A 26871-nucleotide genomic window follows, 5' to 3' on the forward strand; every position below is an offset into this window, starting at 1 on the left:
CTCTGTACAGCAATATGCTCTATACTCAAAAAGTCATTCAACTGACCAGAGTCCTTGACCCAGTGATATCACTACAAAGTTTGTACCCCCAAAAAGTTTGTCAAAGGCAGAGAAAGAGCCCATTTGCAATAAAAGGTAGCAAGTGTATAGCACTTGAAGATTTGCAAACGGCTTTACATATGTTACCTGATTTTATCCTTACAACAACTCTGTGAGGCATATTCTATTATTATCTCCATTTCACAGATGAGGAAACTATATAGAGGCAGCTGGTAGCACTCACTGGACCTGGTGTCAGGAAGACTTGAATTCAAATCCAGACTCAGACACTTACTCACTGTGTTACCCTGGGCAAGTCACTTAATCTCTGCCTGCCTCAGTTTCCTCAACTGTAAAATGGGGATAATAATGGCACCTACCTCTCAAGGTTGTTGTGAGGATTAAATGAGATAACATTCGTAAAGCACTTAGTACAGTGCCTGGCACATAGTAGGAGTTTAATAAATACTTGTTTCCTTTCCCTTCTCCCCCTCCCACTTCCTCTAATTAGGAGTATCTTCCAGGAAGATAAGGCTGAGTAGGGTTAAAAGCCTTGCCCAGAATCACAAAACTAGCAAGTATCTGAGGCAGAATTCAAACTCAAGTCTTCCTTTGCAAATCCAACAGTATTACACCCTGTAATAGTTGCCTTCATGTACAAAAAATACTGGCAGCACTTATTACTGTAGCTAAGGACAGAAGACAAATTAGGGAGCATCAACTGGGGAATGAACAAAATCATGGTTCTGTTGTTTGTTGTTTCTCCTTCATTCTCCAAGAGGCCCGTGACATCAGGGTGATGTCATAACTTGCACTGAATTGGATTTAAGTGAGGGAGGGCTGTGCAAGGTCACCAACCTCACTCTCTCCTCCACAGCCATCTGGGTCCAGTGGAAAGATATGTATCAGGAAGACTGGAAATGGCCCTGGATGTTTAAGGCAATTGGGGTTAAGTGACTTGCCCAGGGTCACACAGCTAGTAAGTATCTGAGGTGAGATTTGAACTCAGGTCCTCCCAACTTCAGGGCCAGTGGTCTATCCACTGCACCACCTAGCTGCCCAACAAATCATGGTATATGAATGTAAAGGAATATTGCCATAGCACAAGAAATGACAAACATGACGGATTCAGAAAAGCCTAGGAAGGCATTTAAGAACCAGTTTAGCAAGGTTATGTGAACAGAACCATAAGAATAATTTGTAGAATGATCTCAATATCATAAAAGGAAAACAATTTGGAAAAACTCTTCAGAACTCTGAACAATGTGATGGACTAATCATGGCCATTTGGCACAGAGGTGAAGTACACAAGTACAGAAAGAGGCCACCATTTATAGACAGCCAGTGAATGGACCTGGCTTTGTCTGACTCCCTTTATTGGGTAGAGGCAGAGGTGTGCTGGAGCCAGCTCATAAGGAAGCCAGGTGTTAAGTTTTCAGTGTGAACATTTACCTCTTGGAAATAGGCAAACACTATAAATTGAGGCTTGGTTTATTGTTTTGCTAATTATCCAGACTTCAGAAAGTTGAAAATGTTAATAATGCAGATTAACTTAAAAGTGTGTCCTGTGTTACTTTCCCACCCCCAGAAAACCAGTCATTAAACATTTGCCTGAACACCACTAAAGTGCTTCTTTTTGGGGATAGGAGAAGGTTGGTGAGTAATGAGAGTGATGCAAAAAACAAACAAAAAAGAAATGAAAGAAAAAAGTAACAAAGAAACATTTTAAAAATCCAACAAAAGGAAGCAGGAAGTTCATAAGGGGACACAGAGAAGCAGAGCAGTTTTGTTATTACTATGAAGCTTTAAAACTATGTAACAATTTTGGTTTCACATAAAATCTTCTTTTCTGTCCTTCTTTGCTTATTGAAATATTCAATGTACTGATATTTCTTAAATTACCCCCAATAAGGAAAAAAATTTAAAACATGTTATATGACTTTAGTTGAATATTACCAAGCAGTATAAAAGTGGTGAATAGGTGGAATTCAGAGAAGTACTAAAAGATCTGTGGGAATTTCTCCAGAATCAAATAAACAAAACTAGGAAAAGATACCCAGTGATGACAATAATGCAAATGAAGAACACTTTGAAGAGGAAGCTGAGCTCCTTGTATATAAAATATCAGTAAAGGTCCAGGAAGTTAATCCTGAAGCCTTCCATGGACATTGGATGGATCTTATATGGATTGTCTCCCTCACTAGAATGCAAACTCCTTAACAGCAGGGCTGTTTTTCCTTTACCCCAGTGCCTGGCACAGAAGCACTTAATACATGCTTGCTGATTGACTGAATGATACATTTTCCCCTCCTCTCAGCAGAATTCAGTGAAGATACTGGATGTTTCTACTTCAATTGTTCTTTCTCACAAGGGGAATTCAACCTGAAGGGGAGTGAAGGGGTTTTTCCTCTAGAGATAATTGTGGTATAAAGACAAAAGATATCAATAAAATGTTTCAAAAATCAAACTGTTAATACAGCTCCCTAAAAGAATCATAGAGTCCTATATCTAGAGCTGGAAGGGACCTCAGAAGCCATCTAGTGTAATCCCCTCATGAGGAAACTGAGGATTCAGGAATTTAGTGACTTGTCCAAGGTCAAGTCACTTAAGCCTCAAGCATCAGAAACAGGTTTTTTTTGTTTTGTTTTGGTTTTTTTGTTTTGGTTTGGTTTTAGTGAGGCAATTGGGGTTAAGTGACTTACCCAGGGTCACACAGTTAGTTAAGTGTCAAGTGTCAGAGACCGAATTTGAACTTAGGTACTCCTGACTCCAGGGCCAGTGCTCTATCCACTGCACCACCTAGCTGCCCCCAGAAACAGGTTTTTAACCCAGGTCATTGGACTCTAGCACCAATGGGCCTTTTCATGTACTTCAGACTCCCTGCTATAGGCAAAGCCAAAGTATTCTGAAATCAAAACATCTAAGAGATGGGGAAGCTAGGTGGTGCAGTGGCTAGAGCACCAGCCCTGGAGTCAGGAGTACCTGAATTCAAATCCAGCCTCAGACACTCAACACTTACTAGCTGTGTGACCCTGGGCAAGTCACTTAACCCCAATTGCCTCACCAAAAAACAAAACAAACAAAAACATATCTTAGTGATTATAAAGTAAACATTCTATAGCAATGCCTGTCACTTTCATTGCCAAAAAAGATAGCACATGGCAAAATATCTAATTGTATTCAGCTGTCTCTTCAAGTCTTGGGTCATATCTGTTATCAGATGATTTTTCAGATGCATGTATAAATAGAATTGCAGTGACACCTAATGGTCACAAAGCATGTCACATGTACAAATTTCCCAATAGTATTTCTATTAACTATGGTCATGAACATTCCCAATGAGAAATGAAAAAATCAGGTCATTTTTAAGCGACACACACTATACTCAATTTTAAATTCTATTATGTAAGCAGCTCTGAATGACTCGAATGACTATGAGAAACCACAATTCACATTAAACAAACAATCTCATTTCATTACTCCACACTAGCTTGACTACTTAAATTTCTATCCAAAACATCAGTTTAAATGTTACTGATAAGACTAAGCAGACATGGTACTAATAACCTGTCAATCACTTAAAAATTACCCTCCACAAAATTCTGAGCATACCTTCTGAAAAACACAATTTGCATTCTGAACATTTGAAGAGCAGATACCTGCTTGCCCTCAGTCCAATGATCTGAATGTATATCATCTTCTCTCTCTTGCTTCCTGAATAATTATCAGAGAGTGTAAAGAGCATCAGGGATAGCATTTACTTTTCAGCAAGCTATCCAAACATAATCAGCCAGTCATCAGCATAAAGGCAAGCAAAATGAGTACCACCTTCAGGCAATATAAATGCACTCTTACCTACTCCAGATGCTTTCATAGTCCAGTCTTCTTTTAACAAGAGTCTGTCATCATCTTCTAAACTCAACACAAGCTCATTAGTCTAAAAGGGAATAAATGGGAAAAGTAAATTCATTTTGTCTCTGTATTCCATAATGGGTTCTAGAACTAACTCTCATACTGAGTCAGATCCATGGTTCATTATTCTATAATAAGATAACGAGATAAAGGAAATGGATGATAAAAGACACAACTATTCATATACCTAAAAACTTGACTAAGCTAATAAGTATTTGGGCATATATCAATGAGAATTTTAGTTTTAACTTTTCATGTACTTTTGTGAAATGATATTTGCTAACATGGTAAAATTCCATTAACACAGACTCCATTAATTAGTACCTTAGGATAATTCAGAAAGAACTTCGATTATCTATGAAGGAAGGGTTTAACATAAATATGAGGAATTTTTCCAATTATTTGACAGAATAAATAGGGTCCTTGAGTTCTGTAGAAGAATTAACTCAATCTTTCATTAAAGTTACTTATTAAGCAATGAATTTCCCATCAGTGGATACACTCAAGACAAATCCATTCTCTTCATTAAAGCAAGGTTATTTAGAAGATCCTAAGACTAGATGGACTCTAAAGCATCTTCTAGCTCTATGTCTCTTGTCAGTCCAACCCTTTCATTGTATGGGGGAGGAAAGTGAGGGCCAAGGAGATAAAGTGATTTGCCCAAGGACACATAGGTAGTATTAAAGGTGAGATTGGAACCCAAGTCCTCTAATACCAAATCCAGCACATTTTCCACTGCCTCCTCACTAGGCAACACTTTTTATGCCTTATAACTTAATTCCAGTTATATTTACTTGAAAATAATAAAATTTAATTCATTTCAGTTATTTTATAATCCAAACTTTTAACTAAGACTGATTACATACCAACGGAACCTTTATTCCTATTTCATACCTTTACCTATGTTGTTTCCCCTTGCTCAGAATGCCCTACTCACTTATCTAAACATTTTTCAGCCTTCAAAGCCCAGCTCAAGTCCTTCTTCCTCATATAACTCTTCCCAATAGTGATCTCTCTCTCTCTCTTCAAGTTCCTTCTGAACTTATAGCCGGCTCCACAGTTTAGCATTTAATTGTTACCTCAGTGTTTCATGTGTCTTTTGTCCCCATTGGATTTCAGTTCTGTGGGGAACAGAGACCATGTCTTTTACTATTTTCATATGTGCCATCAGGCCTAACATAGTGCTGAATACATAAGAAGCACTTCATCCATACTCCCCACCCCCACCCCTTGATTTCATTGATATAGGGAATAGGGAACTCATGGCATGAAAACTTTTTCTACTAATGCTCATCAGCAACTCACTGAAATCTCAGGAGAGCTGTCTGGGGGCAGTGAGTGATTACGGTTCTTGCTCATAGACATACAGCTGCTAGGTGAGAAGCAAGACATGATGAATCAGGTGTCCTTGACCCCTCTATCCAACACAATACAATGTCTCTCTATTAATTTACTAATACTTTATCAAATTATCTTATGAGAGGATTTTTTTAAAGTTTATCATTCTACTATTGATTAAAACATACCTCCCTCCCTGATAAGGTGTGGACTTGAAAGCAAAAGTCAATTGACAGTACCGGAGAACCTGTGACCCCCGTACTGTCATGTAACTCTTCAGTTCCTCCAGGCTGTTCTCTAAGATTATTACATTGGAAGATGCGCCTTGCTGGAAATTCCTAATACCAATAAAAACAAAGTTCTGGACCAAAACGCCAAGACCTTTTCATCTATACTTAAATCATATATAATGGAATCATTTCCCTCATAGAATGTGAGGATTCAAAAACATATTACACTATTTTCTAACTATGGAATAAGCTTATAAAACTATAGGATGGGCCAAAAGTCACAAAGGGGTTTCAATATTTAATTAACTGCTTTACTTTTTGTTTTTAAGTTACAATACCATAGCATCATATATACAGTACATGTAGGAAATGAATTTACAATATGTGTGAAAAATAAAATCTTATAAAAGGCCAAAACAAAGAAAAAATAATTTTCAAAAAGTTATTAAAACATTGTGACTTTTGGACCACCCTGTATAATCAATTTCTTGATGACTACATATAAAATTAGGCACTCTGAAAATAGCAAGAAGTAACAAGGAAGAACAAGAGAAGGGATAGAAAAATTATGAAAGAGACAAATTTTAAAACAATAGTATAGTAAGCAAATAATCCTCATCAAGAAATCACAGGAGAATTCATTCTATTAATGTGCAAAAATGATCACTGATGTTCATAATTGCATACCTCAAGAACACAGGGACACGTAATACATTTTTTAAAGATTTCCAACAAAATAGTTAACATAACATGTTTTTGGTCGGTTATCAATAAAGGACAGGTACCCGGAATGATTAATAAACCAAGAATTTACAGATCAGAATTATAGAATGTAATATCAACTAGTCCAAAACCTTCAATTCATAGGTAAGGTAACTAAAGAATAAAGAAGTTAAGTGAATTGCCAAAGCTGGTAGAAAGGAACTCAGGCAGAGATTGAATTCAGGTCTGCCTACATTTTCTTTCCACATTACCTGCTGAATATTTACTATTTATATTACATATATGAATACAGTTTATTAGCCAAATAGTCTGTCACTATCTCTGACAGCTGCTGGCTGCAGAACCCTGTGCAGGTCATATAACTCCTCAGTTCTCCCAGGAAACTCTCTATGACTACTACATTGGAAGATGTTGCTTGCTGGGTATTCCCAATACCAATAAAAACGAAGCCCTGTAACAAAACTTTAAAAACACTAAGACCTTTTTACAGATATAATTCATATATAATAGAATAGTTTCTACCACAAAAATTAGGATTCAAAAACAGTACACTATTTTCTAACTATGGAAACAGCATACAGACCTATAACGAATTTCTTGATGATTATATATGTCAACATAATTTAATAATTCAACAACCTGTGATTTTATCATTTTCTGTATTCTTCCTTCCACTTATATATATCATATCTCCTCTTTGATTTCATACAGGGCTTCTTAAACTTTTTCCACTTGCAATCACTTTTCACCCAAGAAATTTTTACACAACCCCAGGTATACAGGTATATAAAATAGGGATCCAAATCAGAAATTTACTGCCAAATTTTCCACAACCCCCACATTCAGCAACATGACTCTATATGGGGCAACAACCCTCAGTCTAAGCAGCTTTGATTTAACAGACAGTCTTCAAGAATTATTGTGAAAGATAACACTTATCAACCTTCAGTCAATATGGTGATAAGTCTCGCCAAACTCAGCTAGGTTGGTCCTCAGGCAAAAGGAATGAGTCCATTTGAAGCCTTTCCATTTTAGGAGTATCTGCCAGTGTTAACATTTCCCAGGCATAAACTTTGAAAACCCAAGGTCCTGCCTCCAGGCTACAATAAAGTATCATCATGATAATTATTCCATCATTGCATTGATGTCGATGTCTTAGGTGTGTTATCTGATCCAGGATCTGACCTGGGACTTAGTTTTTAAATCTCCCGATATGTTTGACTTCTTATCTTTTAACTCTTCCATTAAAAGTGGTATGGTGGGGGCAGCTAGGTGGCGTAGTGGATAGAGCACCGGCCCTGGAGTCAGGAGGACCTGAATTCAAATCCGGCCTCAGACACTTAATACTTACTAGCTGTGTGACCCTGGGCAAGTCACTTAACCCCAATTGCCTCACTTAAAAAAAAAAAAAGTGGTATGGCATATACATATCTCTCTATGTAACGTGCCTGTGTTTCCTAAGTTAAACCTTTTAATCAAAGACTGAAGCAACATCTTCTTGACAGATTATTTTGCCTTAAAGACATCAATGACAGCAATTTTATTTATCATAATATCTTTTAGTAGCATTAAAAACATTCTTTTATTTCAGTTTCAGTTATAACCATTGCAACCCACTCTTTTGTTTCACAGATGAAATTGCTCCATCCTGTGGACTTTAAGGATATTACTGCTAGACTGTTAAAAACCAGACTATATTTTTCTAATTATAGGCATAAATGGGTCAAATTATCATCTGCTGATCATTTCTTTCTAAACCACTATCTTGCCAGATCCTTGAGAATTCTAAGTGCCAGAAAGGCAAGGTTTACACTGTCTATGTGTGTGATGTCCCTTATAGACAAGGATAACACTAGGCCATGGTGCTGTTTTTCTAGCAGTGCTAAAGGATAGATGCTGATTTATGCAAACTCTCACTGCATCATCCTTATAATAACTGGCAAACATTAGCTAGAGGGCTTATTAGGTTTAGGAATATGGTCTGTGACCAGAGAATAAAGAAAGAGTGCTTAGCTTATGTAAGGATCCAACTCTTAACCTTTGCTTTGTTAACACACTCATCCATTTAAATACCAAGTAAGCCAAAAAGTATAACATACCAGGCTCGTAAATAGACTGTGTGTGAGTGTGATTTTAAATGTGAGTGTGAGTGAGTGTGAGCATGTGTAAGCCCTTAGAGTCAAGTGAGAAGATTGCTGTTATCTAGACCTCCCTGTGTGGGACAAGAAAGTTTCTCCCCAACAATCAAAGCCGCAGTGCTCACCCTCCACACAATCTGGAGAATATTTAGGTCACTAGAGAATATTACTTTTACTTGCCTCTGCTCCAGTCTCTCTGGTAAGGAATCACAAGTGCATATGGGCTGAGTGGTCAGTGAGATAGTAAAAGGTTTTCTTCACAAATAACCTGAATGACATAAATTTTGGGACTCTGTTGTTCCATATGTATGTATACACAAATATACATATTACAGACATAAATAAATGTGTATATATCAGAACCATTTAAAAAATTTTCTGAGTTTTATTTTTTAATAATTTTTTGTTTGCTTTTTTCAATTATATATAAAGACAATTTTTTACATTTTTTTTGAGGGCAGGGTTGGGGTAATGAGGATTAAGTGACTTGCCCAGGGTCACATAGCCAATAAGTGTCAAGTGTCCGAGTCCAGATTTGAACTCAGGTCCTCCTGAATCCAGGGCCGGTGCTTTATCCATTGCACCACTAGCTGCCCCTTAACATTCTTTTTTTTTTTTCCATAGGTAAAACAAGTATATGTATTATTATTTTTTTCCTGATAAAAGTATTTTATTATTTTCCAGTGACATGTAGAGATAGTTTTCAACATTTGTTTATATAAGATTTCCAATTTCAAATTTTTCTCCTCCCTCCCCTAGACAGCAGGTAATCTGATATAGGTTATATATTTATATATACATATATATAATAACATTAAACATATTTCTGCATTAGTCATGTTATAAGAGAAGAATCAGAGCAAAAAAGAAAAACAACAGCACCAAAAACAAAAGAAATAGTATGGTTCAATCAGCATCCATATTCCACAGTTCTTTTTTTTTTTCCCCTGGATTTGGAGAGCCTTTTCCATCATGAGTCCTTTGGAACTTTCTTGTACCATTGTATTGGTGAGAAGAATCTAGTCTATCACAGTTGATCAACACATAATGTTGATGATACTGTGTATCATCAACATTCATTTTTACAAAATTTTGAGTTCCAAATTTTCTCCCTGCCTGCCTTCCCCTGTTCCTAAAACAGTAAGCAATTTTACATAGGTTGTATATGTGTAATCATGTAAAACATATTTCCATATTAGTCATGTTATAAAAGAAGAAACAGACCAAAGGAAAAAAAAACAATGAAAAAATTTTAAAAGTGAAAATAATATGCTTCAATCTGCATTCAGTCTATCGGTTCTTTCTCTGGACGTGGATAGAATTTTCCATATAAGTCCTTTGTAACTGTCATAGATCACTGTATTGCTGAGAAGAGCTAAGTCATCCATAGTTTATCATCACACAATATTTCTGTTACTATGTACAATGTTATCCTGGTTCTGTTCATTTCACTTTGCATCAATTCATATAAGACTTTCCAGATTTTTATAATTTCTTTGGGATACATACATAGTAGTGGTATTGCTGGATCAAAGGGTATGCACGGTTTGGTTGCCTTTTGGGCATAGTTCCAAAGATTAGCTCCAAAGAAGTTAAGAAAATAGAAAACCATTCTTATACAAATGTTACCTAATAATCAGTGTCAAATAATAAATCTCAAGCATATAGTACATATGTATCAAACATACCTTTGATTTATGTGCCTGATGAATAATCTTCATTTTATCTGAAAGAAGAACAAAGTCCTATTATAAATTATGGCAATGGATTTTTATTTTTGGCAAGGTTAGAAAACTGAAAAATCTATATGCTTGCAATCAGAAAAATTACAGGTTTATTTTAAAATTTGACACTCCATGTGAGACAATAGTTAGAATTCCAGTTCTAGAAAAGTATTTTTATTAGGCTTTGTTGGATCATGTATTTTATTATGTGAAATATACCATGACTTTAACCCAATTCTGTACATTTTCCTTTAGAATAAGAGATAAATGAACAACACAAATTTTTGCTCAAAAATCTGGTGGCCCAGCAGGACAGTGGAAAAACCTACCTGCACCAGCCGAGAAGGCAAGTTGCCAGCTGGAGGGCCACGAACAGGATAGGCATAACTAGGCCCACTGATGCCAGCGTGCTCAGATGGGAAGTGCAGGGCGGGGGAACTGCACACACCATAAAGGCCTTAGTGTAAAAAGCCGGTGACACAGCACCTATACCCCAGCACAAGAAGCTCAAAACAGGGACCCTGGTGCCCCCAGAGCAGACCTCAACTTAAAAAATAAATAAATAAGCTGCAATAATGAGTAAGAAGCAAAAAAGAGCCCTCTCCAATGAGAGCTTCTGTATCAACAGGGAAGAGGCAAACAAACACAAACTCAGATGAGGATAATACCCTCAAATTGCCCACATGTGAAGCCTCACGAGGGAAGGTGAATTGGTCTAAAGAACAAAAAGCCTTCCTGGAAGAGCTCAAAAAGGATTTTAAAAATCAACTGAGGGGGCAGCTAGGTGGCACAGTGGATGGAGCACCAGCCCTGGATTCAGGAGGACCTGAGTTCAAATTCAGCCTCAGACATTTGACACTTACTAGCTGTGTGACCCTGGGCAAGTCACTTAACCCCTATTGTCCTGCAAAAAAAAAAATCAACTGAGAGAGGTAGAAGAAAGAATGGGGAGAGATGAAAGCAAAACAAGAAAACTATGAAAAAAGAATCAGCAGCTTGGAAAAGGAGGCACAAAGATTGACTGCAGAAAACAATTCCTTTTTAAAAATTCATCTGGCCAAATGGAAAAAAAGATGCATAATTTCACTGAAGAAAACAATGCCCTAAAAAATTCATTTGGCCAAATGAAAAAAAAAGTGCATAATCTCATTGAAGAAAACAATGCCTTAAAAATTAAAATTGGACAGCTGGAAGATAAGGAATCTATGAGACACCAGGAATCAGTCAAGCAGAATCAAAAGAATGAAAAAATAGAAGAAAATGTGAAATACCTCATTGGAAAGACAACTGATCTGGAAAACAGATCCAAGAGAGACAATTTGAGAATCATTGGACTGCCTGAAAGCCATGATCAGAAAAAGAATCTAGATACCATATTCCAGGAAATTTTTAAGGAGAACTGCCCTGATATTATAGAATCAGAGGATAAAATCATCATTGAAAGAATCCACTGATCACCTCCTGAAAGAGACCCCAAAAGGAAAACTCCATTCTGTAGCCAAATTGCAGAATTATCAGGTGAAGGAGAAAATACTCCAAGCAGCCAGAAAGAAGCAATTTAAATATCATGGAGCCACAATCAGGATTGCTCAGGACCTGGCAGCTTCAACATTAAAGGACTGCAAGGATTGGAATATGATATTCCAGAAGGCAAAGGAGCTTGGATTGCAGCCAAGAATCTATTACCCAGCAAAAATGTGCATTCTCTTTCAGGAGAAAAGATGGACATTCAATGACATTGGGGACTTTCAATCTTTCCTGATGAAAAGACCAGAAATGAATAGAAAATTCGATCTTAACATATAAGACTCAAGAGAAGTTTAAAAAGGTAAACAGAGGGAAAAAAAAGTTACTCAATTAGGTTAAACTGTTTACATCCCTACACGGGAAGATAATACTCATAACTCTTAAGAACTGTAAATGTATTTGGGCAGAGAGAAGGACTTTACACAGAGGGTATAAATATAAATTGTCTTTGATGTGATGATACAAAAAAAATTAAGGGGTTAAAAAGGGAGTCTATGGGGAGGAGAGGAAGGGGGGGGTGGAATGGGACGAATTACACCATATGAAGAGGTGAAAAAAAAACTATTATAATAGAGGGAAAGAAAGGAGGGGTGAACATTGTTTCAACCCTACCCTCATCAGATTTGATTCAAAGAGTGAATAACATATACGTTCACTGGGATAAAGAAACTTAGCTCATTCTTTAGGGAAGTAAAAGGGGAAGGGAAAGGGGGGGACTGATAGAAGGGAAGACAAAAGCAAGGGAGAAAAGGGTAAAGAAAAGGGAGGGGGGTGATAAAAAGGGAGGGCAGATTGGGGGAAGCAGGGGTAAGAAGCAAAACGTAGGTGAGGAGGAATAGGCTGAAAGAAGCAGGGAAAAGTACAAAGGAGGCAAATAGAATGGAGGAGAATAGACAGTAATAATAACTGTGAATGTGAATGGGATGAACTCTGCTATAAAATGGAAGCGAATTGCAGAGTGGATTAAAAACCAGAATCCTACAATATGCTGTTTACAAGAAACACATGTGAAGCAGAGTAAAGGTAAAAGGCTGGAGCAGAATATATTATGCTTCAGCTAAAGTAAAAAAAAGCAGGGGTAGCAATCCTTATCTCAGACAAAGCACAGGCAAAAATAGATCTCATTAAAAGAGATAAGGAAGGAAACTACATCTTGCTAAAAGGTACTATAGATAATGAAGTAATACCAATATTAAATATGTATGCTCCAAGTGGTATAGCATCCAAATTCTCAGAGAAGTTAAATGAGTTACAAGAGGAATTAGACAGTAACATTATACTAGTGGGGGATCCGAATCTCCCCTTCTCAGAATTAGATAAATCTAGCCACAAAATAAATAAGAAAGAAGTGAAAGAGGTGAATAGATTAATAGGAAAGTTAGACATGATAGATGTCTGGAGAAAACTGAATGGGGATAGAAAGGAATATACCTTTTTCTCAGCAGTACATGGCACATTTTCAAAAACTGACCATGTATTAGGGCACAAAAACATCATAGTCAAATGTAGAAAGGCAGAAATAGTAAATGCATCCTTCTCAGATCATGATGCAATAAAAATTATATGTAGAAAGAGCCAGGGAAAAGCAGAATGAAAATCAATTGGAAACTAAATAATTTCATTCTAAAGAATGAATGGGTCAAACAACAAATCATAGAAACAATCAATAACTATATACAAGAGAATGACAATAATGAGACAACATACCAAAATCTATGGGATGCAGCCAAAGCAGTGCTTAGGGGAAAATTTATAGCTCTAAATGCTTACATGAATAAAAAAGAGAAAGAGATTAATGAATTGGGCATGCAACTTAAAAAGCTAGAAAAAGAACAAATTAGAAATCCCCAATTAGATACTAAACTAGAGATCCTGAAAATTAAAGGAGAAATTAATAAGACTGAAAGCAAGAAAACTATAGAATTAATCAATAAAACTAAGAGCTGGTTTTATGAAAAAAACAATAAAATAGATCAAATATTGGTTAGTTTGATTAAAAAAAATGAAGAAGAAAACCAAATTACCAGTATCAAAAATGAAAAGGGTGATCTTACCACCAATGAAGTGGAAATTAAATCAATAATTAGGAATTATTTTGCCCAACTGTATGCCAATAAATTTGACAATCTAAATGAAATGGATGAATATTTACAAAAATACAAACTGCCCAGGTTAACTGAAGAAGAAATAAAATCCTTAAATAAGCCCATATTAGAAAAAGAAATTGAACAAGCCATTAATGAACTCCCTAAGAAAAAATCCCCAGGGCCAGATGGGTTTACGGGTGAATTTTACCAAACATTTAAAGAACAATTAATTCCAATATTATACAAATTATTTGGAAAAATAGCTGAAGAAGGAGTTCTACCAAATTCGTTTTATGACACAAATATGGTGGTGATACCAAAACCAGGCAAAGCAAAAACAGAGAAAGAAAATTATAGACCAATTTCCCTAATGAATATTGATGCTAAAAATCTTAAATAAGATATTAGCAAGGAGATTACAGCAAGTGATCACCAGGATAATACACTATGACCAGGTGGGATTTATACCAGGAATGCAGGGCTGGTTCAACATTAAGAAAACTATTAACATAATCAGCCACATCAATAAGAAAACTAACCAAAATCATGATTATCTCAATAGATGCAGAGAAAGCTTTTGACAAAATACAACACCCATTCCTAATAAAAACACTAGAGAGCTTAGGAATAGGTGGACCTTTCCTTAAAATAATAAACAGTATCGGGGCAGCTAGGTGGCACAGTGGATAGAGCACCGGCCTTGGAGTCAGGAGTACCTGAGTTCAAATCCGGCCTCAGACACTTAACACTTACTAGCTGTGTGACCCTGGGCAAGTCACCTAACCCCAATTGCCTCACTAAAAAAAAAAAAAAAAATTAAAAAAAAATAATAAACAGTATCTACCTAAAACCATCAGCAAGTATTATATGCAATGGAGATAAATTAGAGGCCTTCCCAATAAGATCAGGGGTGAAACAGGGATGTCCATTATCACCCCTATTATTTAATATTGTCCTAGAAATGTTAGCTTTAGCAATCAGAGAAGAGAAAGGAATTAAAGGAATTAGAATAGGCAAGGAGGAAACAAAACTATCACTCTTTGCAGATGATATGATGGTATACTTAAAGAATCCTAGAGAATCAACTCAAAAATTACTTGAAACAACTTTAGCAAAGTAGCAGGATATAAAATAAATCCACATAAATCATCAGCATTTCTATACATGACCAACAAAGTCCAGCAGCAAGAGATAGAAGGAGAAATTCCATTTAAAGTAACAGTAAATAATATAAAATACTTGGGAGTCTATTTGCCAAGACAAAGTCAGGAACTCTTTGAACACAATTACCAAACACTCTTCACACAAATCAAATCAGATCTAAATAACTGGAAAGATATCAATTGCTCATGGATAGGCAGAGCTAATATAGTAAAAATGACAATTCTACTAAATTAATTTACTTATTCAGTGCCATACCAATCAGACTACCTAAAAATTATTTTATAGAGCTAGAAAAAATAATAATAAAATTCATCTGGAAAAACAAAAAATCAGGAATATCAAGGGAAATAATGAAAAAAAATGCACAGGAAGGTGGGTTAGCGGTACCAAACCTGGAGCTTTACTATAAAGCAGCAGTCATCAAAACTATCTGGTACTGGCTAAAAAATAGAGTGGAGGATCAATGGCTAGGCACAGGAAACACAGTAGTAAACCACACTAGAAATGTAGTGTTTGATAAACCCAAAGACTCCAGCTTCTGGGATAGGAACTCAGTATTTGACAAAAACTACTGGGAAAACTGGAAGATAGTATGGCAGAAATTAGGCATAGACCAACATCTTACACCTTATACTAAAATAAGGTCAAAATGGATACATGATTTAGACATAAGAGGTGATACCATAGGTAAATTAGGAGAGAAAGGAACAGTCTACCTTTCAGATCTTTGGAAAGGAAAACAGTTTATGACCAAACAAGAGATAGAGAATATTATAAAATGCAAAATGGATGATTTTGATTACATTAAATTAAAAAGTTTTTTTACAAACAGAAGCAATGCATCCAAAATTAGAAGGGAAGGCAGAAAGCTGGGAAACAATTTTTATGGCCAGTACTTCTGATAAAGGCCTCATTTCTAAAATATATCAAGAACTAAATAAAATTTATAAGAATCCAAGTCATTCCCCAATTGAGAAATGGTCAAAGGATATAAACAGGCAGTTTTCTGATGAAGAAATCAAAGCTATCTATTCCCATATGAAAAAATGCTCTAAATCTCTAATGATTAGAGAGATGCAAATTAAACAACTCTGAGGTACCACCTGACACTTATCAGATTGGCTAAAATGACAAAAAAGGAAAATAATAAATGTTGGAGAAGCTGTGGAAAAATTGGAACACTAATGCATTGTTGGTGGAGCTGTGAACTGATCCAACCATTCTGGAGAGCAATTTGGAATTATGCCCAAAGGGCTATAAAGCTGTGCATACCCTTTGACCCAGCAATACCACTTTTGGGTCTTTTTCCCAAAGAGATCATGGAAAAGGGAAAAGGACCCACATGTACAAAAATATTTATAGCTGCTCTTTATGTGGTGGCAAGGAAGTGGAAGTTGAGGGAATGCCCATCAATTGGGGAATGGCTGGACAAGTTGTGGTATATGAATGTAATGGAATACTATTGTGCTGTAAGAAACGATGAGCAGGAGGAGTTCAGAGAAACCTGGAGGGTCTTGCGTGGGCTGAGTGAGATGAGCAGAACCAGAAGAACACTGTACACAGTATCATCAACATTGTGTGTTGGTCTACTGTGATGGTCTATATTCTTCTCACCAATGCAATGGTACAGAAGAGTTCCAGGGAACTCATGATAGAAGAGGATCTCCAAATCCAGGAAAAAAAAAAAAAAAAAGAACTGTGGAGTATAGATGCTGATTGAACCATACTATTTGTTTTTGGTGCTGTTGTTTTTCTATTTTGAGGTTTTTCCTCATTGCTCTGGTTTTTCTCTTATAACATGACTAATGCAGAAATATGTTTAATGTTGTTCTATATATATACACACACACATATATATATATATATACACATATATATGAAACCTATATCAGATTACCTGCTGTCTAGGGGAGGGAGGAAGGAAGGGAGGGGGGGAGAAAAATCTGAAATTGGAAAGCTTGTATAAACAAAAGTTGAGAACTATCTTTGCATGTAACGGGGAAAAATAATAAAATACTTTATTTAAAAAAAAAGAAACAAGGCTGAATATTTCAACCATTATAGAGAGTAGGGAGAAATGTATAGTGACTTGCATTAACTCTGTAATGTTTGTATTTCTGCCATCTGTCATCTGTGTACCAATGAGTCACTGAAACTAAATGATCGCTGATGTCCCTTCCAGTTCTACATCTATGGTCCCATGATCTTAAATATAAACAGCTTTTCCTAGGAGTTTGACTGTGAAAGGCAGAAGATATAGTATGACAGCAGGGGGGGAGGGGATTGTGGGTCAAGTAAAAGTTTTAAGGATGGGGGAAACTGGGGCATATCTGTAAGCAAAAGAGAAAGATCTAGTAGATAAAGATTAAAAGAGAGAAAGGAACACTGGGAGCAACTGGCTGGTAAATATGTGAGAGGATGAGGATAATCAAATTTGGCTAGAATGGGAGAGTACATAAAGGACAGAAATACAGTAAAAAAGTATATATGTGTGTGTGTGTGTGTGTGTGTGTGTGTGTGTGTGTGTGTGTGTGTGTGTGTGTGTGCGCGCGCGCGCGTGTGTGTATAAAGAGACATTCTTAGAAATGGCCAAAATGTTGATTTGTTTTTCTGAACAATATATATTTGTGAGAAGAAAGGGTTTCAACCCAGGGAGAAGAAGGGGTGGGATAGCATATTAGTAAACAGTGACAGAAACACACACAAAAAAAATGATCCTCAATAATATATATTTTGATACACAGAAAACAACAAAAAAAAATGCAGAAGGGAGTAGACACAATAGGGCGGTTTTATTTATTTATATATTAAATCTAATATATATGCTTCTTTTTGTTTTTGTTTGTTTTACTTTTTGTAGGGCAATGAGGGTTAAGCGACTTGCCCAGGGTCACACAGCTAGTAAGTGTCAAGTGTCTGAGTCTGGATTTGAACTCAGGTCCTCCTGATTCCAGGGCCAGTGCTCTATCCACTGTGCCACCTAGCTGCCCCCTAATCTAATATATATGCTTCTTTAAAAAAAAAAAACTACAGAACAGTAATTCAGTTTCTTATATAGCCTATTTCTTTTTATTTTTTCTATGTTGAAATGCTTGTTTACTAATGATTAATTTAGTAATAAAAAAGAAAAAATTCTAACAAAAGATGTAAAGCCAAAAAGAGAAAAGAGCATAGAGAAGCAGGAGAAAGGTCTAGAAAGGACAATGTGACAGATGCAAGACAAGATATCAAGAGGGAACAGGAAGTCAAGAATGCCCAATACTACCACAAGGTCACATAGGATAAAGATGGGGGGAGGGAGGACGTTGAATTTATCAACAGAATGGTCATTAGTGACCTGGAGAGAGTTGTGGATAAAAAACATCATACAAAGCATTTTAAAGTCAAACAAAAATAACTGGGGCTTCTTTTTGCCTATGACTTACTTTCTTAGTACAGGAAACTCTCCCAACCAATGGAGACCAGTAACTGTTCCACCAACTTATAGTTGTAAAACTGCCTGGAGCACTCAGATGTTCATTGATTTGCCCAAGCTTGCAGAGTCAGTATCTGTTATTTTTAATAATCCATCCCCATCAAAGAGAACCGATTGAACTATAAGCACACATGAGTTAATTGTTTCCTCTATTTATGGCATCTTGGAGAAACTGGAAAATATTCTCTGATAAGGGGAGTTCAAAAGCTGTTTGGAATCCAACCCACAGTTTACTAATCCCAAAAGTTTGACTTGAAAATACTTATATATTCTATAGATTTTGCTAGTGTTTCTTTCAATAGTAATAATTATTTTTCTGGCAAGTCCTACTATATTTCGTAACACCACACTGAAGGACTTCATTTGTTGACTTTAAAAAAAAAAACTGACCACAAAAATCTCACCAACTATTTTTAACCAATAGGATTTCTCTAAGAAGGGAAAGAGGGTAAGAAGAAATAGTTAACAACAGAAAGAAATAGCTACAACATGATTGCAACACTGTTCCCATCTCTGTAATTTGCTTTTCTTTCTTTCCCTTCTCTTGTTCTTACTCTTAAAGGCATTCTTAATATTAAGTATAAGTAACAACATATACAAGATCCAAGTATATTTTTTCCTCTCCTCTCCTTCCTGGAAAACTAACTTAATAAAAACTTAAATATACTTCCTAAATTTCCTAAATTTCTCAATGTCTAACATAATACTTTGCATCACAATAGATGGTAAGTACTTGATGATAGCATGTCAGAAAATTGAGTGTTGGGAAATTCTTTCCTGAGCAAAAATCGACAGATTTTAGATGTGCATTCATCTGGTTTGGGCGTTTTTAACAGTCTATCACAATGCTACATTTCATCACTGGCAAATAAATGTAGAGGTGCCAATATTCAAATTTTTTTAATAGTGTAAAACACTAGAGGCAAGAATGTGAGTAAAGTAAAATAATATTAAGTATATTTTAGCCCCCATAATGATATTTAGCACAGTGGGCATTTAAATGTACCACTTTATCCAAAATTTATCAGAATTATGTATATGGTATTTCTAAACTTTAAAAAATATGAAAAAGGGAAACTGTATGTGACAAGTATAATTTGAAAATGTCCGTGCAATTGATTCAGGTTTAATATTGTATCTCAGACGATTTTATTTTGAAAGCTACATTTAAGAAGTCTCATATTTACCTTAACCATGCTTTTCACTTCATTCTCTGATTTAATATTTATTATGTAAATTCTTTAAGAACATAAATCTAAGGATTTTCCACTCACTGCCTTCACCTCTTGCTTGACTACCCCTTGTGACCTCACAATTAGTCTCTAGATATTAAAATGCATAAGCACGGAGAGAACTGTGATTTCAAAGTATTTGGGGTCATAAGTTGCTCTACACCAAATGGGAACAAAGTTAAAAGCCACTCAAAAATGATTTAAAGTAATAAAAAATTCACATTCTCAAATGGCTCAACCAAATAAGAGAAATATTTGTTATATGCATCATAACCTTCAAGTGAATACTCAAACTTTATGAACTGTAGTACCCCACAACTTGAGAAATCTTTCCTATTGATATTAGTCTATACCTGGACCTGAAATCTAATCCCTTCCTCTGCTTTTAATCACCAGTTTATTATATCAAGTCCAATAGATAAATATCCTTAATTATATTTAAATTTTTAAAAACTATTAGGCAAACTTCTTAAACAATTTTCTTTTTCCAATCACTTTATGAAAAATTTTATTTTAGCATTTCCCCCTATACACCATATTTATAAAGAATTCTATTTAAAAATACCTGAAAACTTAGTATCCCAAGTTATAATCCATTAATACTTCAACTAAGGTATACATATATTGCTATATACTTGCTACTTGGTTCTTTTTACAAACATTAACTTGATATTTGTACACTACACATTTGAATTCAACATAAAATATCAAATTATATTAAATTTGTATTTTCAAGATTTAAGAAAATTCACATACCATATTTATAATGCTTGAATGGGAGTGGAAGGCCCGTCCTTAAAGGGACATCTATAAGAGAAAAAGTTAAAAGAGAAAAAAAATAATGCATTATTAATTACTGAAAAGCTTTTGAACAAACAAAACCAATGCAGCTAGAATTAAAAAAGCAAACTTGATGAGGAAAACATTTTTTACATAAAATATCACCAATAAGGTTCTTATATCCAAGATATATAATTAACAGAAACATATAAGACTAAAAGCCATTTCTAAATGGATGGGTGATTAAAGGATATAAATAAACAATTCTCAATGAAAGAATTGAAAACTATTAATATTCATATTAAAAATTGTTCCAAATCACTAATAAGAAAAATGCAAATCAAAACTAACTCTTAAGTTCCACCTTACATGTAGCAACTTGGAAAACATGACAGAAGATAGAAATTGTCAGTATTAGAGGAACTATGAAAAAATTATTAACTAATACAGCTGTGGTGGGACCCATATCCTAATCGTCCCTCCGCCCCCCTCCCCGCATGCCCTATGTACTTATACTAATTTTTCCTTAAAAGGCAATGAGGGGCAGCTAGGTGGTGCAGTGGATAAAGCACTGGCCTTGGACTCAGGAGTACCTGAGTTCAAATCCCACCTCAGACACTTGACACTAGCTGTATGACCCTGGGCAAGTCACTTAACCCTCATCGCCCTGCCAAAAAACAAAACAAAAACAAAAAAAAGAGGCAATGAAACCACTCTCAAGACCTAAATGGTCCAAGGACTAAAGGATCAGATACTGACATCACTTTCTAGTTGCCTGATAATAAAATAGACACAAGAGCTCCTGGGGCTCTCTAATGCTTGGCTGAAGGACCACAATGGGCTATTCAGGAGCAGGGAAGATTCATTCAGTTGAACGAACTTGGGGGGTCCTCAATGTATATCCTTGTCATTTATTCTTCTGCTTTGGCTAAAGTCCCTTCATTAAATGAACATTTCATTTTAGTGGCAGCTAGGTAGCACAGTGGATAAAGCACCAGCCCTGGAATCAGGAGGACCTGAGTTCAAATCTGGACTCAGACACCTGACACTAACTAGCTGTGTGACCCTGGGCAAGTCATTTAACCCTCACTGTCCCACCAAAAAAAAAAAAAAAAGAACATTTCATTTCATTCACATATCAAACATAATCTACCAGGTGACTGATGAGTAAGGTGCCCAGTTTAAAACATCAACTACCTTTTAAAGCAATTTGGAATTATGCCAAGAAAATTATTAAAATGCCCCTGTCCTTGGACCCAGAGCTCCCACTGCTACACATGTACCCCACAAGAAAAATCAAAGACAGAAAGATCCTATATATTTCAAAATATGTAAAGCAGCCATTTGGGAGAGGGGTAACAAAGAGCTGGAAACAAAATAGAAACCCATCATTGGGGAATGGATAAAGAAATTATGGTATAAGGGGCAGATACGCGGCACAGTAGATAAAGCACTGGCCCTGGATGCAGGAGGACCTGAGTTCAAATCCAGCCTCACACACTTGACACTTACTAGCTGTGTGAGCCTGAGCAAGTCACTTAACCCTCACTGCCCCGCAGAAGAAGAAGAAGAAGAAGAAGAAGAAGAAGAAGAAGAAGAAGAAGAAGAAGAAGAAGAAGAAGAAATAATTATGGTATATAACTATAATGTAGCATTATTATGCCAATGAGAAATGAAAAAATATGAAGAATTCAGAGAAGCCTGTTATGACTCACTGTACAGATGCAGAATGAAATAAGCCAAACAATGTAACAGTTAATGGAATTTTAAAAAAACAACCACAACATAAAACAAAACTAAACACTGTCTAAACAAAATGACCATGTCTGGCCTCACAGAAGAATTGAAAAAGTGCACCTTCCTCCCTCATAGCAAAAATGAGTATAAAGCAGCATAAATACTATCAAACAAAATTGACGTATTGCATCTCAGTTGTTTCAGTTATGTCCAACTCTTCATGACCCCAACTGGGGTTTTCTTGGCAAAGATACAGGAGTGATTTGACATTTCCTTCTCCAGCTCATTTTATAAATGGGAAACTAAGGCAAACAGGGTTAAGTGACTTGCCCAGGGTCACACAATTAATCAGTATCTTGGGGTCACATATGAACTCCAGGAAGATGAGAGTGTCTGACTTCAGGCATTTTGCTCTAATATACTACACCACCTAGCTCTCTGACGTGTTGAACAGTTTTACTAATTTTTTTTTTTATTATGATACACTTGCTGCATGAAGGAGGCAATAGGGATCTATTTGGAAAGGAATGTGATATTGTTTTTCAGGACATAAAAATGCTATTGAATTCATAATAGACATTTTTCTTTAAAATTCTCTTTCACTAAATGCCTAATTTGCTTTTTAAAATAAGTAAGTATATATTAAAAGCAAAAGTTCATCTTAAATAAGCTTTTTGATCTCATTTGTATAAAATTATGCCCTAGCATGACTTCAGAATGTAATCATAGCCTCACAGAAACTTAAAAAGTTGGAAGGGTCCTGAGAGACCAGCCAGTCCAACTTGCACTTGAGTAAGAATCCTCTCTTACTATTACAAAATTATTTCGCTTGCCAAATTGGGGTAGAGGGAAGGGGCAGATAATCCTTCCTTCAATGAAAAAGAACCTCACATCTCCCAAAGCAACCTATTCCACTCTTGGATAGTGCTGGACGATTTTCCTTAAATCAAACCTAAACTTGTCTCTTGGAAATTTCTATCCTTTTTTCCCAATACTATTAGAGGCGCCACAAACTAGTCCAACCAATCTGGAAAATAATTTGGAATTTTACCAAAAGAATTACTAAACGCATACTTGTACATACCCTTGGACAAAGCAATAACATTATTAGGCATATAAGTAGGTTAGGAACAAAAGGAAAAGTCATATGTGTTTTCTAGATGGCAAAAAAAAAAAAGAAAGAAAGAAAGAAACCCTGAAAATAAAACAGGTATTGGTGGATTTGGAAAAGGCTGAACAGATTGTGTTAACATGAATACTGTGCTGCAAAAAATGATGAATAGAAAAAAATTAAGGAAAAAACCTAGGAAGATGTATAAAATGAACAGAAAAGGAAACAAATTTACATGATGATTAAAGGCATGTACAGCTTAGTAATACAGAAAAAAATAGAATTTTCCAGGTCATAGGAATCAGATAAATTAATAGACATGTCCATATGTCTTTAATATGACAGCTGGTATTTGTCAAATGTTACACCAAAATAAGTTTCTCATCTTATATTGGTGAATCTGAGACTTCAGGAAAAATCTTTCTACCTCTGTAATTATCAGTTACCCCACTTGTAAAATATGGCATTTGAGAGTAAACAATACCTCATGCCTTCCAGTTTTAACTTTTTTAGTCTAAGATGGAGAAATCTGGAAACATGACAGAAAAGTTGGATTCTTCACTGGTTAACCATTCATACCAACAGAACATCAACTCCATGTTGACCTGGAAAATTCTAGAGCTCTTGTCCCACCAATGTCTTCATTGCATACCTAACACAATGAGAATATAAATTCACTAAGAATAGAATTAATGCTCTTATGCCTGTAGTTTCTTATTATTTCTAGTATAGAGAGATGATTTTTTTAAAAAGCAAATGACAGTTTCTAGCAAATCACTGGGGTTCCTGGCTCTCAATAATCCTTTGTGCCCCAAGTGAATAGTGATATCTCTCACTGGACCTCCTAGCATGCTCATTTAACTTAGCTGTTGACCATTCCACAGAGAGACTCTGCTTCGAGGAAGGAAACCAACAGCTAGGGGAATGTTAATCTCCTAGTATGGCCATTTCCATGACATTCCCTGATTGGAGATTATCCATTTTCTGTCTGAATAGTCTAAGGACGGGGAGTTTACAACTTCACAAGTACATCCCCTTCTATTTTTGAATCACTGTCAGAATACACAGTCAGCAATCTGGCCTGCAATAACTACTAGCCATTAATTCTAGCTATGCCCTCTAAAACTACGTAAAAAAAACAAACAAAAACTACTCTTTTCACATTGTAAACCTCCAAATGCCTGAAGACTGCTATCATGTCCCCTTCAGAAATCTTTTCTTCGCCTAGTTCAATATCAAAAGGTCCTTCAACCATTTTTTCATATATGATATGGCTTCAAGTCCCATCACCATGCTAACAATTCTCCTTTGAATGTTAAAATCACAGGATCATAGACTTTCAAGAGGTGGGAAGGACCTCAGAGTTCATCTAAGTCAACCTTTCCATTTCAGAGATGAGAAAACAGAGGTCTATGGAGACTAACTTGCTCAAATTCACACAGTTAGTAAATATTGAAGTCTTCTAACTCCAGAGAGAGCTCCTTACACTGTACCACCTGACTTCCTACTAATTTGTCACTGTGCCTTTAAGAAGTCCTACTCAAAAAAAAAAATTTTTTTTAAGTTCTACTTCAGGCAGCTAGGTGGCGCAGTGGATAAAGCACCAGCCCTGGATTTAGGAGTACCTGAGTTCAAATCCAGCCTCAGACACTTGACACTTACTAGCTGTGTGACCCTGGGCAAGTCACTTAACCCTCATTGCCCCACCAAAAAAAAAAAGTTCTACTCAAATCAAACGGAGGTAATGTTTTAACCAGTGTGTATAATAACAAAGCTATCATTTCTCTTGTTCTAGATACCATACTTTTGTTAATATCACATAAAACCATGTGGTCACTTATGCTGACTGCAAAATCATAGAAATTTCTGTCCAGATAAGTATGATTTTAAAAAAGAAAAGAAAACTGAATCAATAGTATCAAAAATGAAAAGGATGAATATACCACTAATGAAGACACAATCTAAGCAATTATTAGGAATCATTTTGCCCAATTATATGCCAATAAATATAAGAATTTAAGTGAAATGGAAGAATACTTAACAAAAATATAAACTGCCTATATTAACAGAAGAGGAAATAGAATATCTAAATAAATCTATTTTAGAAAAAGAAACTGATAGGCCATATATGAGCTTCCTGAGAAATAAGTGTCAGGACCAGATAGAGTGAATTCTATCAAATATTTAAAGATCAACTAATTCCAATATTAAATAAATTATTTGGAATAACAGGCAAAGAAGGAATCCTACCAAACTCCTTTTATGAAACAAATATGGTCCTGATACCCACAACAGGAAGAGCAAATACAGAAAAAGAAAATATAGATAATTTCAAGGATGACTATGGATGCAAAAATCCTAAATAAAATACCAGCTAGGAGACTACAACAATATATCACAAAGATTATACATTGGGACCAAGTGGAATCTATACTAGGAATGAAGGGATGGTTTAAAATAAGGAAAACTGGGGGCAGCTAGGTGGCACAGTGGATAAAGCAACGGCCCTGGATTCAGGAGCATCTGAGTTCAAATCCGGTCTCAGACACTTGACACTTACTAGCTGTGTGACCCTGGGCAAGTCACTTAACCCTCACTGCCCTGCAAAAAACCACAAAACAAAAACAAAAACAAAATAAGGAAAACTATTAACGTAAGTGATTATATCAATAACAAAAGTAACAAAAATCATATGATTATATCAATAGATGCAGAAAAGGCTTTTGACAAAATATAACACTCATTCCTATTAAAAAACACTTGAGGGGCAGCTAGGTGGCGCAGTGGATAAAGCACCGGCCCTGGATTCAGGAGTACCTGAGTTCAAATCCGGCCTCAGACACTTAAGACTTACTAGCTTTGTGACCCTGGGCAAGTCACTTAACCCCCATTGCCCCGCAAAAAAAAAAAAATAAAAAAAAACACTTGAAAGCATAGGTATAAATGGATTTTTCCTTAAAATGATAAGAAGCATCTACCTAAAATCATCAGCAAGCATTATTTGTAATGGAGATAAGCCAAAAGCCTTTCCAATAGAATTAGGAGTGAAACAAAGATGCCTATTATCACAAATATTATTCAATATTATATTAGAAATGCTAGCAATAGCAATAAGAGAAGAAAAAAATTGAAGGAATGAGAATGGGCAATGACATAATAAAAATGTTTCTCTATACACATGATATGATGATATACTTGGAAAATCCTAGAGATTCAACTAAAAAGCTAGTTGAAATAATTAATAATTTTAGCAAAGAGGCAGGATATAAAATAAACCCATATAAATCATCAGCATTTCTATGTATCAACAACAAAACCCTACAAGAAGAGACAATAAGAGATACCCCATTTAAAAGGACAGTAGACAGCATAAAATACCTAGGACTATACCTGTCACAACAAACCCAGGAATTAAATGAACATAATTATTAAAAACAAGTTTTAGGCAAATAAATATTTAAATTACTGGAGAAGTATTAAGTGTTCATGGGTGGCCTTCTCCAGTGCAAGATGAAGGATAGAGAGGGAACAGTTCAAAATTTAAAATATAACAAAAAATTAATTTAATTTTTTTAAAAGAAATTTGTCTACCCACATCTTTCAATATCCTATAATTTGCAGTGTTGGTTTTTTTAAACTAAAGTACAGAACTTT

The 26871-nt window shown here is 35.6% G+C and overlaps 1 protein-coding gene across 3 annotated transcripts in view; it reads right to left on the bottom strand.

Annotated features, from left to right (window-relative positions):
* C3H2orf76 (chromosome 3 C2orf76 homolog) overlaps positions 1 to 26871 on the bottom strand; it is a 54831-nt gene that overhangs the window by 11046 nt on the left and 16914 nt on the right. For 2 of the 3 annotated variants that reach the window (XM_043994834.1, XM_043994835.1), the window contains exons 3-6: positions 20346 to 20396; positions 10069 to 10106; positions 3895 to 3976; positions 3652 to 3753 (exon numbers count right to left, since the gene is read on the bottom strand). In XM_043994834.1, coding sequence (XP_043850769.1) covers positions 3652 to 3753; positions 3895 to 3976; positions 10069 to 10106; positions 20346 to 20396 — 273 coding nt within the window. The remainder of the gene's footprint in view (positions 1 to 3651; positions 3754 to 3894; positions 3977 to 10068; positions 10107 to 20345; positions 20397 to 26871) is intronic. The other variant, XM_043994836.1, reaches the window with a different exon arrangement.

This window comes from Dromiciops gliroides, chromosome 3 (genome assembly GCF_019393635.1).
Source record: "Dromiciops gliroides isolate mDroGli1 chromosome 3, mDroGli1.pri, whole genome shotgun sequence".
Classification (NCBI taxonomy): Eukaryota; Metazoa; Chordata; class Mammalia; order Microbiotheria; family Microbiotheriidae; genus Dromiciops; species Dromiciops gliroides.